At 36.6% G+C, this 15,352-nt stretch overlaps 1 protein-coding gene across 1 annotated transcript in view; it reads left to right on the plus strand.

The window, feature by feature from the left end:
- ACSS3 (acyl-CoA synthetase short chain family member 3) overlaps positions 1-15,352 on the plus strand; it is a 172,777-nt gene that overhangs the window by 68,630 nt on the left and 88,795 nt on the right. The window contains exons 6-7 of the mRNA XM_023203172.3: positions 387-467; positions 544-639. Coding sequence (XP_023058940.1) covers positions 387-467; positions 544-639 — 177 coding nt within the window. The remainder of the gene's footprint in view (positions 1-386; positions 468-543; positions 640-15,352) is intronic.

Genomic DNA, 15,352 nt, shown 5'->3' on the forward strand with positions numbered 1-15,352 from the left:
TGTATTTGAGGCATATAACTACATTTTACTTTTCTTCGCACTAATTTTTGTTCTGGAAATACATCTGAAAATGTAGTGTTGATAATGTGTGGTGCTATTAGAAAAGTTTGTATTGCATGTAATTTTGTGAAATCATGTTTTCTTTAGAAGACTAATAATGTGAGAATGGATTCTAAAAATGGCACTAATGAGGACAATTATTTTGTGGTGACTATTAAAAGACCCAAAGAAATAATGATTCAAAGATAATTTTATAAAAGCCAAAGTTACTTGTAGCTAATATATAAAATACTTTTGACCAGGAACTTTTAAAGTGGATGCTATGAAGATAGAGAGTGTTTTTACACATTGTTTATTGATTTTAACTTCACTTTTTCTCTCCTTAGGGTGTGGTTAGACCCACTGGGGGATACGCTGTCATGCTAAACTGGTCAATGTCTTCCATATATGGACTTCAACCTGGAGAGGTAATCATGATTTTAAATTCACATTACATGACATTCTCTGAATAAAATATATGCATTTTATTATCTTATTTTTTAGGTGTGGTGGGCAGCTTCTGACTTAGGCTGGGTTGTTGGACATTCCTATATCTGCTATGGACCTCTTCTCCATGGGAATGCAACAGTTTTATATGAGGTAATAAAGTAAAATTAATACCACATATAGATACTATTTATTTTATTAAAACTTTTCATGAAGCAGTGCTGAGTAGGATCAGCAAAATTGGGGTGGGGCAGGGGACATTGTTATTATCTTCTTCCAGTTAAAAATATAATTTCAAAAGAGAAAGGGATATGTAGGAAATATTAGCCAGTTATTTTATTTTGTTGAACAGTCAGAATTAAATTCTGAAGAACATACAAAAAAAAGCTTTATATCTATCCCTAGCAGATTTCTAGAAATTGCTGGCAGACTGGTACTGATTTTAGAGTCCTAGAAAATAGTTGTCACAAGGCAAGCAATGTAGATTCACCTTTTTTATTTTCATAGGATTCATGGATTTCCAAAGTCATGTTGTTTCAATTTTAAATAAATAACTTTCCTTGGTTTCTAATAAAGCTCTGTGTATAAGGCATAGGAATATAGACTGACCAGATTTATAGCTGAATAAATAACTGTTTAAAAATTCGATGAATATATCAGTGTCACCTAGGAAGAAGATTTCTTTGTGTGCAGAAAATTTCCTTTATATGCCTATTCCATTGACCTTTATCAATGTCTTGTATAAAGATTTAGAATAACATACCTATCAGATCTGTAGAAGATCGAAGTCTTGGAGGGATAACTAATATGGTAGTTTGCTAAATTATCTTTCAAAATGACCTTGGATTTTGGGAGAAATTTAACAAGATGGAAAAATACATAAATCTTTACAGTTTTATATTTAAATTACAAAATACAGAAATGAAATAGGGAAAACATGGGTTGGTGTAGTTTATGTAGTCAAATCCCTGGGTATTATAGCATCCATAACTTAAACATAAGCTGTAGGTAGGACTGTTTTTAAAAGTTACTCACCATGTGCAATGATATAATCTTACTTTACTCTTCCACATTTGAAAATTTGTATTCAGTTTCACTGAGATGATAAAAAAAAAATCACTAAATTACTAGAAAGCATCTGAAAGCCTGGGCGTGATGGCTCATGCCTGTAATCCCAGCATTTTGGGAGGCCGAGGCGGGCAGATCACAAGGTCAGGAGATCGAGACCATACTGACTAACACGGTGAAACTCCGTCTCTACTAAAAATACAAAAAATAAAAAATTAACTGGGTGTGGTGGTGGGTGCCTGTAATCCCAGCTACTCCGGAGACTGAGGCAGGAGTATGGCTTGAACCTGGGAGGCGGAACTTGCAGTGAGCCGAGATTGCGCCACTGCACTCCAGCCTGGGCAACAGAGCAAGACTCCACCTCAAAAAAAAAAAAAAAAAAAAGCAAGGATCTGAAATAACGGAGTAGCATGAAAATAATGTATACAAGAAAGAGGTGGGCTGGGCACATTGGCTTACGCCCATAATCCCAGCACTTTGGGAGGCCAAGGCAAGTGGATCACTTGAGGTCAGGAGTTCGAGAGCAGCCTGCCAAATATGGTGAAGCCTGGTCTCTACTAAAAATGCAAAAATTAGCTGGACATGGTGGTACATGTCTGTAATCCCAGCTACTCAGGAGGCTGAGGCAGGAGAATCACTTGAACCTGGAAGGCGGAGGTTGCAGTGAGCAGAGATTGCACCACTGCACTCCAGTCTGGGTGACAGAGTGAGATTCCATCTCAAAAAAAAAAAAAAAAAAAGAAGGAATTAGGAATGACTAGTCTGACAAATAATACACTTAATGTGCAGATACTATAATAATATTTTGATGTTTAAAAAGTTGCTACATATAAATTATGCAGTCTTGTAATGCAGAGTTACAGAGGGTTATATTTTGGGAATAATCAGAGACAAATTTAAATGCTTGGCAGTAGAACAAATGGACAGCTTCTCAAATATAAGGCTCTCCTTCACATAAGTGTTCTGTCAATACCAGACAAGGATTATGAAGTAAAGGGAATTTTATATGTGGGGTGTGGAGAATAGTATTAAATGATTTCAAGTTAATTTGCAGTCTTAAATTTCTGCAAGTCAATGAATTTGAAAATATGAGAGGCTATTCTCAATCTTTCTGGAATACTCCAGGCCTCATATCACTTAAAGACCATTTGTGTTATTTCATTTTTAACTGGCTGGTTTTCTGTCTCTGAATGCTAAGAAATATTGAGGTTGACTTTGACACAAGTATTAAACATCATATACTACTCTACACTTTTGTATCATGCTTTTATATCTTGCAGATTTGATATGCTTTTGGGAATTCATATACTACTCTATGTCTTTTGTATAGTGCTTTTATATCTTGCGTACTGAATATGCATTTGGGTATTTGTAATAATTAAAACAAAACAATCTTGACAAATCATTTCATACCATTGTCTTTGTAATATAATTTTTTTAATTAAAATCATTTCTCTTGAGGTAAACAAATTAAACCTCTATACTGAAATATTTATATTGAATTGTGGCATTGCTTACATAAATATGACAAAGCCAAAGATGCTAACATATTTGTGGTTGTAACTATTAAGCTGCTTTAGAATTGAGATACATACATGTTTTGCACTATTTACCATGGGCTTTTATTGTTTCTCAATTTTATTTAAAACATGATATTAACACTATGATGGAGGGTTGTTTGTTTGTCTCTATGTTGAAATGATTTGGTCAAGTAGAGTGTAGATGCTCTATAAATATTTGTTGTGTGAATAACTGACTGAAGTAAGCTACAATTTAAAACCTTTTCTCTGCACTCTGGCTTGTTTTCTACAACTTATAAATGTCTTTAACTTTCTCTGATCATAAAACCAAGTCTTTCAGACCTTTGCCTACTTCTAGCTATGCCATCAAGTTTTTTCTTTTTTCAAATCTTTCCTTTTATTTATTTAACAAACATTTGCATAACACTTATTATATGCCAGGCAATACACTACATTCTTTTTTTTTTCTTTTTTTTAAATTATACTTTAAGTTCTAGGGTACATGTGCATAACGTGCAGGTTTGTTACATATGTATACATATGCCATGATGGTGTGCTGCAGCCTTTAACTGGTCATTTACATTAGATATATCTCCTAATGCTATCCCTACCCCCTACCCCCGACCCCATGACAGGCCCCGGTGTGTGATGTTCCCCTTCCTGTGTCCAAGTGTTCTCATTGTTCAATTCCCACCTATGAGTGAGAACATGCAGTGTTTGGTTTTCTGTCCTTGTGATAGTTTGCTGAGAACAATGGTTTCCAGCTTCATCCATGTCCCTACAAAGGACGTGAATTCATCCTTTATTATGGCTGCATTAGCTATGCAATCTTTATTTTCTTCTCCACTAAGTTGCTTGAAAAAATATCCTGCCCACATTTCTGAACCTCGTGTTCTTTCAGTCACCTCTCATCTCACTGTAGTCTGATTTATGCTCACTTCATTTCATAGAAACTACGGCAGAAGGGGTCACCAGTGACTTCATTAGTGACAAAGTCAAAGGGCCTTCTTTAATCTGTTTTTATTTTTTCTCTTACTAGAGTTCAGCCCTGCTGACCATTCCTTTAGGTGATCCTTTCCTCTCTGTTGAGCTCCATGCTCCTTTGCTAATGTTCATGTTGTTTCTTTTATCTGGTATGACTTTCCTCCTTCTTTCCTTTCTTGGTTAACTCCTACTCTCCTTGTAGACTCTGCTTAGATGTTACCATGTCTTGAAAGTTTCCTCTCGTGATCTTGGGCTGTGTGCAGTGCCTCTTTCTGTGGTCCTGTTGCTTTCGAGCTTATGTCTGTCACTGAGCTGGCCACACTGTACTGGAATGATATGTTTATATCTAGAAGAGACTATCATCTAGAAGAGGATAAAAGCCAGTTTCACAGCACAGTGCATAGCACACACTACACAATTAACAAATACTTGTGGAACTAAATTAAACTCTACTCCTCATTTTCTTCCTTCCATCCTGACAGCTTGTTCTTCTTTTCTTCTCTTTGTTTCTTTCACTTTGGTCCTAAACATTAGAGTTTAGCAGGATCATAGTCTTTGCTCTATTTTCTTACTTTGCTTACGTTTCCTGGATAATCTCCAAGCAGTTATATTTGAAGATTATTAATTAAATCATGGCTCCTAAATCCCCTTTTTATATCTGGCTTTCCTGATGAGTACTAACCTATTGCTAGACATCTCTGAATAGTCTGTACACATCTTATGCTCAAGATGACATGAACCGAGTTCTGTATCTCCACCCCACCCTGCAAACCATATTTCCTTCAGTGCACTCTGTGTTTCTGGTAATGTTACCTCCATTCATGCAGTAATGCAAACTGAGAATCTGTGAATGATTCTTAAGTTCATTTTCCTTGCATCTCACACTCTACTGGTCATTACATTTTGTTGATTCTAGTTATTTAGTACTTATCAAAGTGTCGTCTTTTTTCCATGCCTCTTGACATGTATTCAAGGCTGATATTCAGCTCGTGCACCAATGTGTCATGTTGACTGATGTCCATTCTACATTTTGGCTTCTGATATGATTTGTGCCTATGCATTCCAGTTACATATTTCAGGTTATCATTAGATATACTCCCCTCTTAATATTAATAAAACAACAGATAGAAAATCAGTGAAGATGTAGAAAAACTTGACGTCATCAACCAACAAGATTTAATTGACATTTATAGAACACTATTCTCGACAGCAGCAGAATACATATTCTTTTTAAATGCCCACAGAATAATTACCAAGATAAACCGAAACCTGGGCCACAAAGCAAACTTCAACTAATTTAAAAATACTTGAAGTCATGCAAAGTCTATTTTAAGACCACAGTATTTTCAACCTAAAAATTACAAAGAGTTAACAGGAAAACCCCCAAACAATTGGAATCTAATTAATATACGTCTTAATAATCCATGGGTCAAACAGGAAATATCCAGGAATGCGCGCGCACACACACACACACACACACGTCTGTGTATATATCTCAAACTGATTGAAAAAGAAAGTACATCATATAAAATGTCAGAGGACACAACTAAAACAGTTCTGAGAGGGAAATTTATAGCACTGAATGGATATATTAGAAAAGAGGAAAACTCTCAAATCAAGAATATAAGCTCCTATCTCAAGATCCTAGGAAAAGAGGAACAAAATATACCTAAAACCAGGAAGGAATAATAAAGGTAAGAGCAGGAATCAATAACATTGAAAACATAAAAACATAGACAATTAATGAAACAAAAAACTAGTTCTTTGAAAAGCTAAATAAAATGGACAAACCTCTATAAGCCTGGCAAAGAAAAGAGAGAGAAAATACAAATTACCAGTACCACACATGAAATAGAAGGTATCACTAACGACCTGCAGACATCAAAAGAATAATAAGGGAATACTATGAGAAACTCAACACACATAAATTTGACAACTTAGATGAAGACAAAATGGACTAATTCCTCAAAAACCATAAACTCACCAAATGAGAAATAAATTACTAGAATAGCCTTATTACTATTAAGAAAATCCAGTATGTAATTAAATAGACTCCCAATAAGAAATCTCCAGACACTGATGGTTTTACTGGAAAATTCTACCAATGTTTAAAATAGAAGAGGAGGCGGGGGTGTTTGGTTTTTCTATATCCCGTGTGCCATCTACCAATGTTTAAAGGAGAATCAACACCATTTCTATACAATCTCTTTCAGAAAATAGAAGAGGAGGAAACTCTCTCTTAAGCATTTAATGAAGCTTGTATTGCCCTAATAACAAGTCAAAGGCAAAAAAAAAAAAAAAAAAAAAAAAAAAAAAACTACAAATGCATGTCCTTCATAAACATATAGATAGATACAAGAATTCTTCACAAAATATTAGCAAATATTTTGAATTCAACAATTCAACAATATACAAAAGGAATTATATACTGTGACCAAGTGGAATTTATTCCAGAGGTACAAGGCTGTTTCAACATCTGAAAATTGATCAAGGTAATCTACCATATTAATAGGCTAAAGAAAAACTATATAATCATATTAATTGATATAGAAAAAGTTGTTTAATAAATTCACCATTCATTCATAATGAAGAACTACCAGAAAACTAGTAATTGAAAGGAACTTACTCAACCTGACAAAAGATCACCTATGAAAAAGCCTGCTGCTACCTAATCATAAAAGCCTAATTGCTTCTCCTCTGTTGTTCAGAAACAAGGCAAGAATTTCCACTCTCACCCTCTATTCAACATATCTGTGGAAGTTCTAGCTCATTTAATAAAGAAGTATAGGGAGGCTGGGCGTGGTGACTTATGCCTGTAATCCCAGCACTTTGGGAGGTCGAGGAGGGTGGATCATGAGGTCAGGAGTTCAAGATAAGCCTGACCAATATAGTGAAACCCCATCTCTACTAAAAATACAAAAATTAGCCAGGTGTGGTGGTACATACCTGTAGTCCCAGTTATTTGGGAGGCTGAGGCAGGAGAATTGCTTGAACTCAGGAGGTGGAGGTTGTAGTGAACCAAGATCGCAACACTGCACTACAGCCTGGGCAACAGAGCAAGACTCCCTCAAATAAATAAATAAATAAAAACAGAAATATAGAGGAAAAAAGGGCATGCATACCAGAAGGGAAGAAATAAAATTGTCTTTATTTGCAGATGACATGACTATTTGCATAGACAATTACAGAATACACGCACACACAAATCCCGTAACTAATAAGTGAGTTCAACCCAGTCTCAGGATACAAGATGAACATACAAATATTCATTGTGTTTCTGTATATCAACAATGGCCACATATGGCCATAAATAGCATCATGAAGGATCCTTTTAGAGATGAACTGGTTTGTATCTTGACTGTATTAGTATTCTGATTGTGATAACAGATTGTAGTTTTGCAGTTTTTACACCTGGGGAAAACTGGGTAAAGGGTGCATGGGATATCTCTGCATTATTTCTTACAACTGCATGTAAATCTGCTTATTTTCCTGATAATTACCACATTTTCAAACAAATTCATAAAATTAACTCATTAAAACAAACAACAAAAATCTTTAATCCCTTATCTCCTGGAAGCTACAACATTCTCTCTTTAAGGCCTTGTCTACACTCAGTAGCTCCAACAGCAGTTGGAGAAGATTGCAGAGTAAGTTCCTGATTAAGAAATGGAATTTCTCCAATTGCTGTCACCATCATTCCATTGCTACAGCTTTTCTTAACATCCCCAGTCATCTCTACTTTTCCAAAGCCAATGGGCATTTTCAGTCTTCACTGTGCTTGACTTCTCAGCATTTGAAAGTGTTGGCCATTTGCTCCATCCTAATCATTCTCGTTCCTTCTAAGGTACAACATGCTTCTGTCTAATGTACCACACGCCCGTTTCCCCGCAATTAATTTTATGTTCGTTCTTGTCCCAGGAACATTGCCTGAAATGTATGCTACTTGTCTGTTAGATTTCAGCTGGTGTCACTTCCTCAGGGAATCCCTCCTTGACATCTCTGATTACGTCAAACCCCTTTATCATATCAAGTTTAGCACACTGCACTTTCCCTTGGTGGTTTCTATAAAAGTTGCAGATTCATATTAGTCTCTAGGCTCCTTTGATGTGTTTGTTTCCCACTCTTTCCTCTAACTCTACTAGGGAAGGAGTCATCTGAGTTTGTGTCCACCATCAATTCTCAGCTCCTTGCCTTAATGACATATATTCAGTGTTTGTTAAATAAATGCCTGAATGACAGTATCAGAAAGAAAACTTGACTTACACGTAAAGATTTTTTCTATCAATGAGTAAGAGTAATTTAAATTTTCTTTTTTACCACAGGACTATATGAGCAACTTATGTAAGTCAAGCTATATGTTTTATAGACAGAGATTAACTTTTATCAATGGAATTCAACATAAATACAGAACACCTGTATTTAAGTAGGTTATTTTCTGAGAGAGAAATTTATAGCACTATATAGATACATTAGAAAAGAGGAAAACTCTCAAATCAAGAATATAAGCTCCTATCTCAAGAACCTAGGAAAAGAGGAACAAAATATACCTAAAACCAGGAAGGAATAATAAAGTTACCAAATAATAAAGGAATAAGTCACACTAAATGTTTTATAGACAGAGATTTACTTTTATCAATGGAATTGAACATATTTAAATACAGAACACCTGGCCAGCTCAGTCAGTGGAGTATGAGATGTTTAAAGTATGTAATTCTTGGAGAAAAATTGGATTGACAAGTTAAAGTATAGAAACCAATTCTGAATAATTTAGTCTTTACTTTTGAGAGGAAAAAATGAATGCTACTTCTTTAGAAATCTACTTCATTAATAGAGCACTGATTCCAATAGATCTAACCCTATCCATGTATGAACAAGAACAGATATTTGGTAGGATGGTTTTGCCAAGGAGAAGGGATAAAACGAGCCATCTTCTCACATAGGAATGCAATGTATAAACAAATTTAGCTAGCAGCCTAGTGCGTATGTGCATGCACGTGTGTGTGATGGCAAATGGTGATTACACAGACATATGCTCCCTGGCCTCTCTCTTCTCCAGTATTTCTCCCCTTTACCAGACTGTTATCTGCAGAATCAAAATCCAACACTGTTTCTCTAAGGCAAATAAATTTTTCTGGGTCCTGCCTTTCTCCTTATCTTTGCTGTGTACAAATGTGCAAAAGTGTGTGTTATACACATATTTCAATTTCATGATACAATAAGCCCAGGCTTCCACAATGACAGTGGGGTGGTTAAGCAAGAAATGAGATTACTGTTCCTTGGCTAGGGTATTACATAGGTCTAAAATGGAATGTTAGTAGTTACTGTTTCTCTTTAAATCTGGCCTGAGAGTAAGCCATAAACTGATTGGTATCATTGGTCTTGATATAGCAGATGTCATTTTTATGTAATAACAGTCTTTTTTTCCTGTCAAGGGATATAAGTTTTCTCTCATTTTACATTTGTTTGCATTTCACACATGGTATACATCACAGCAAGAAGCCTTTTCAATAAATTCTTCAGTATGTTCACTAGATTAGCCAGGGTAGATGGCCATTTGTTAATAATTCAACAATTAACTTTGAAGGTATATGCCATACTCTGCCTTCTCAGGCAATAAATTGAATTAGAGAAAGCTGAGGATTTAAAATTCTGAATTGTGGTACAGGAGTATGGTCACTGGACTAGAAATACTAACATATGTGTTGTTATCTTGCTCTGCCTTTATGTACCTATATGACTTAAGCAAATTAATTAAACCTCTTTGGGAGTTCATATTTTAATCATTAAAATGAGAGGGTTGACACATACTCTCTCAATTTTCACTTTTGAGAATCTTCTTCACTTTAATTGGTTCTCTTGAATAAATATATTATTTGGTAATTTATTTTAATTTTTAACTCTGGACTTTATTCCAATTTCTTTTCATAGTTAGGGAATGCTGATTCTTTAAATATGTTTACTGAAGTAAACTTTCACTTTAGATTAGTGAACACTTTTAGTATTGGAGAGGAAGCATACTACTTAAGGCTGCCGTGGTATGATTTCTGACACTTCTGTTTATTAATTGGCCTCAAACAAGTTGCTTTACTGATTTCTGCCTTAGTTTTCTCAACTATAATTATCAGTAGTAATAATACCTATGGCATTCAATTGGTTAATCTGTGAAAAAATATTTAGAATATTTAGAATAATTCACAGGATATAATCGTATAATTGGTTCTAGATATTATAAACTATAGTTATTATTCAAAAATACAAATGTATTATTTCCCAGAATAGAATTCTAACATATAAACACTAAACATAAATTCTCCTGTAATCCAGTCGCTTAAATGCTTGAATATTACTCCACATTTCTTCTTTCAAAGTCTGTTTGTCCTCATAACATTGAATCATTCAAATCAGAGCACTAGAGGCAGCTCTCTTTGGAGCCCATTAATTCTCTCAGCACCAAGAAAAAAAAATCAGCACACAGGGATGTGTTGATCCAGCTACTACCAATTTTGAAGAATGAGCAGAAGATGTAGAAGAAAACTCGGTGGTCTCTCCCCTTGCAGATTTGTCCTTCAAACTTAGGACTTGTGAGTTAAATAAAAGTGAACTCAAAAGTTTTAATCAGCAAATAACACAGAGAATTTCCTGACTTGCCATTACCAAGCATTTAAATGTTTCACTTCTATTTTTTTGATGGGCATTATCATTACTAGTTTTTCAACCTTGCATAAATATTCAAAAACTTTATAGTATTCAGCTTGATAATCTCTTATTGAATACTTTTTTCTGAAATTCACAGACAAAAGGGAGAGTTTAGATAACCCTAACGTCACAGGATGCTTGGGGTGTCGCTTTTCTAGCTGGAAGCCTCTGCAGCTGGTGATGCCTTTGTCTGAGTTTTACTTGGGCCTGCTGGGCTCACTCTGCCCACTTGTCCTGGCAGGCTGTGCTCAGCTTGACCTACTGGCCTGGATCCCATGCCAAAGAGTTTGTCACAGCCCTGGCTTGGGGAGCCCCCAGATCTAGGCTGCCCAAAGGGCCACAGCTCTTCCCTCCTTGTCATCCACAACATGACAAGCAAGGACAGGGGGCCGTGTTTCAGTCCTGTTTGTGCTATAGCTCTTTCAGTTCAGCCATTTGGTGGATCCTGAGTTCTCGTCCCATGTCAAGGATGCATGAATATGCAGACAACTGGAGGGTGAGCACGGCAAAAAGGTGCTTTATTGAGCAACAGTACAGCTCTCAGGAGACATGAAGTGGGTAGGTGCTGTCCACAGGCAAGAGGAGACCCGGACAGGGTAGCTCCTGTTTGGAGGCAGGTCATCCCAATATCTGTGCAGCCTACAGCTGAGAGGAGACCCAGAGTGGGTACCTCCTATTGGCAGGCAAGTCATCCCATTGAGTCTGCAGCCCTCTGGAATGGGTAACTCCTATCTGCAGGCAAACTGTCCCTCAACTCTGTGAGTCTGGCTGAGTCTGGGGTTTTTATGGGCTTCAGAAGGAAGAACGTGCATGCTGATTGGCCTATTAGCGGCCATGGATGGCCCGGCAAAAGCACCATAAGTTCTTACTCTGGGCCTGGGACCCCACCCAGAACTGACAGCCCTGCCCTCAGGTTTCAGGCTGTCCCTGCCTTGAAGGTGGGGCTTCACTGGGGACCCACCCCTTTCCACCCAGAAACCTGACTACCTCCTGCTGTCATCAATATTTTGTCAATGGCACCCTGGCTGTCCATGCCGAGGGGCACCTGCAGGCCTGTGCTGAACCATCCTCAGCCCTCCTTGGTCCCCATCCTGTGCTCATTGGGGCCCAAAGTTCAGAGGGGGCCAAGGAGGCAGGGGGCTGGCATGTCCACAATGCCTTGAGTGCGCACACACTCGGCTGTGTTGTGACATCACCTGGATAGGGCCACAACTTGGCTACGAAATCAGAGTAGGTGCCAGGAGCAGGGAGAGGCCATGCAACAGGAGCAGGCACTTCTGAGCCTGTGCAGGGAGCAGGGCTTTCTGGGCCTCTGAGAACACAGGGATGCCTGGGTCCATAGTCGTGCCTGGGTGGCTGCAGCTGCGGTCTGAAAGGTTGGGATCCTATCCTACCAGCTTGGAAAGTTGTCTCCACAGCAACCACTCCAGATGGGCCACTGCTGCCGCCACTAACCTTTCTTTATAGAATGATTCTTGTAGAGTTGAACTCTGTACTCTTTATATTTGTTTAGGAATCAAATGGAATAGTGTAGTTGAAAGTAGTTCAAATGTTTCAAAAATATTATTTTTTTATACAGTCCAGTCATGTGTTACATAAAAATGTTTTGGTCAATGATAGACCACATATACTTTGTGGTCCTATAAAATTATAATGGAGCTGGAACTTTCCTATCATCGTAACATTGTCGCACATTTCATTTCTCACGTTTGTGATGCTAGTGTAAACAAACCTACTGGTATAAACAAACCTACTGTGCTGCCAATGGTGTAAAAGTATACCACATGCAATTATGTGCAGTACATTAATACATGATAAAGATAACAAAGGACTGTGGCTGGTTTGTGTATTTACTATACTACACATTTTATCTTTATTTTAGAGTGTACTGCTACATATTAAAAAAAGGTTAACTCTAAAACAGTCTCAGATCCTTCAGGTGGTATTCCAGAAGAAGTCATTATAGTCATAGGAGATGACAGCTTCATGCTTGCCCCTATAGAGCTTCCAGTGAGACAAATTGTGGAGAAGGAAGACAGTGATACTGATAATCCTGATCCTGTGTAGGCCTAGGCTAATGTGTATGTTTGTGTCTTAGTTTTTAAACAAAAAAAGTTTAAAGTATTTTAAAATTTGAAAATTTTAAAATGGAAAAAACTTATAGAATGAACATGTAAACAATGAAGATAATTTTGTTCAGCTGTACAATGTGTTTATCTTTTAAGCTGTCTTATTACAAGTCAAAAATTAAAACAATCAAAACATTGATACAGTAAAATAGTTACGGTAAGCTAAACTTTATTATTGGAGAAATAAAACTACTTCTTTAGAAATTTAGTGTAGCTTAAGTGTGCAGTGTTTATACAATAAGTAGTAGTGTTCAATAATGTCCTAGATCTTCATATTCATTCACCACTCACTCACTGACTCACACAAAGCAACCCCTAGTTCTGTAAGCTCCATTTCTAGTGAGTGCCCTATATAGGCGTAGCATTTTTGTTTTTTATCTTTTATACTATATTTTTACAGTTATTTTTCTATGCTTAAACATGTTTAGGTACACAGTCACTTACCATTGTGATACAATTGTCTACAGTATTCAGTACAGTAACATGCCGTACAGATGTGTAGCCTTGGCGTAAGAGGCGATACCATACAGCCTCAGTATGTGGTAGGCTTCACCATCTAGGTTTGTGTAAAAACACTCTGTGAAGTTTTCACAATGCTAAAATCACCTAAAGATACGTATGTCAGAATGTATTCTCCTCAGCAAGCAACACGTGACTGTATATTTTATACATGTTTAAAAAGAGTAATTATTATCACTTTATACACGTGGACTGAAACTTTAAGCCATTTCCAAATACGCAAGTCTCATATTTGAAAATATTGAGGCTCCCAAGTTATTTTTTGCATTTAATACTCTTGCTAAGTCATCCCCAAAGCATCTTCAATGTACATCTCAATTACTTCTGTATTTCCCTGTATCCGTAATCTCCACTAAGCCATCCTATACTGTATTTTTCACATGTACACCTTCTGAATAGTTAACCCCTCCCAGGCTTCATTTTCACAGTGTAATTTTATCTCCACGTATGTAGTTATCTTCTCTTTGCAAGAATTTTGTATTTTTATTTATGTTAACCAGTTTTCTCTAATTTGTTTATTCCTTTTTTAAGGACAGGGATTTGCTTCTTTTAAAGACAGAAATAGGCGACTTCCTTTTAAGATATGTAACCATGATTCTGCTAACTAGTATATTCAATTGGATACATCATAGTCCTTTTCTCCCCTTCATGTAATGGAAAATAACATTTAAAAAAAAATCTAGTATATAGCAATCTGCCTTCTGTGTATATAGAATGAGAAAAAATGATGACTCAGCTATTATTCTGATTCAGGCTATATAATTTGATCTTCTCAACTGGAATAGATTATAAAGCTGATGCTAGCATCTTTTAGATTTCTCCTGTGACTAGTTGTTAAAAAATATTTATTTTTGAGTTTATTTTTCTCTTTATGTATATGTTTTATGTTGGAGCTAGCAAGCTCAGCTATTGTCGTGGCTTCATCAACAATATTTATTAATGTCTATTGTTAGCTCCAAGTCATGCTAGAAGGTAATGGGGAAGCAGAATAAATATCAGATATGGTCCTTCCACCAAAGATTCTGACAATATATTCAAGGAATTAAGATTAATATAAAGTGCAGAAAGCAAACAAATCAAGACACAGCTAAATAACAAATTCTTACACCATGTAGAAGATATGACAATTTCCTTGTAAACTACCTGGTGTCATCACCTATGATAAATACTCTACATTTAACTCTTGCATGGTGGCTTAAAAATCTGCACTAGGTTTTTAAGGGAAGTTTGCAACTAGTAGGTAGGGAGAACTTTGTGAATGAGACAATACAAATTAATAATAACTATTATTCATTGCGTGTTGAGTGATCAGAACTCTTCTAAGCACTTTTTATACATTGTTTTAATTATAAGCACAAACCCATGATGTAGATATTTTAAGTCCCCCATTTACAGCTGCTGTAGAAACTTAGAATCAGAGACAGCAAATACATTTGCCAGTGGCACAGGGGACTGGAGCTGGGATTTGAAACAAGCTTTGCTGGATTCAAAAGCAGGATCCCCTTGCCATAATCTGGAGAGGGACAATTGGGAAGCTGTTGTGTAGTCCAAGATATCCAAGATACATGGCCAGGACTAGAATATCGGTGATCAGAACATTGAGGAGGAGGTTAGGGTGTCAGGTGGCTATTGTAAGAGATGAAAAGGGAGCTGAAAATGGCTCTGATGTCTTCAGCTAGAACAACCAATAGAATGGCAGTTATCAACTGAAATACCACAGTAGGAAGAACAACTGGTGGAGAGGGAAGCAATAATTTTGGTTTTGGTAACACTGAGTTTGAAGATTGTACTTGGATATTCACATGACATTGCAAAGTCAGATTTGATCAAGTTACTCAGGTAAAGACTGAGAACAGAAACTTAGGAAATTCTTGAGGCTGAGGAAGAGAAACTATATAAATTGAGAGTTAGAAACTGGAGCCAACAGCAGAATCAGAAAAGCAAAGTGTA

This window comes from Piliocolobus tephrosceles, chromosome 10, assembly GCF_002776525.5.
Source record: "Piliocolobus tephrosceles isolate RC106 chromosome 10, ASM277652v3, whole genome shotgun sequence".
Taxonomy (NCBI): domain Eukaryota; kingdom Metazoa; phylum Chordata; class Mammalia; order Primates; family Cercopithecidae; genus Piliocolobus; species Piliocolobus tephrosceles.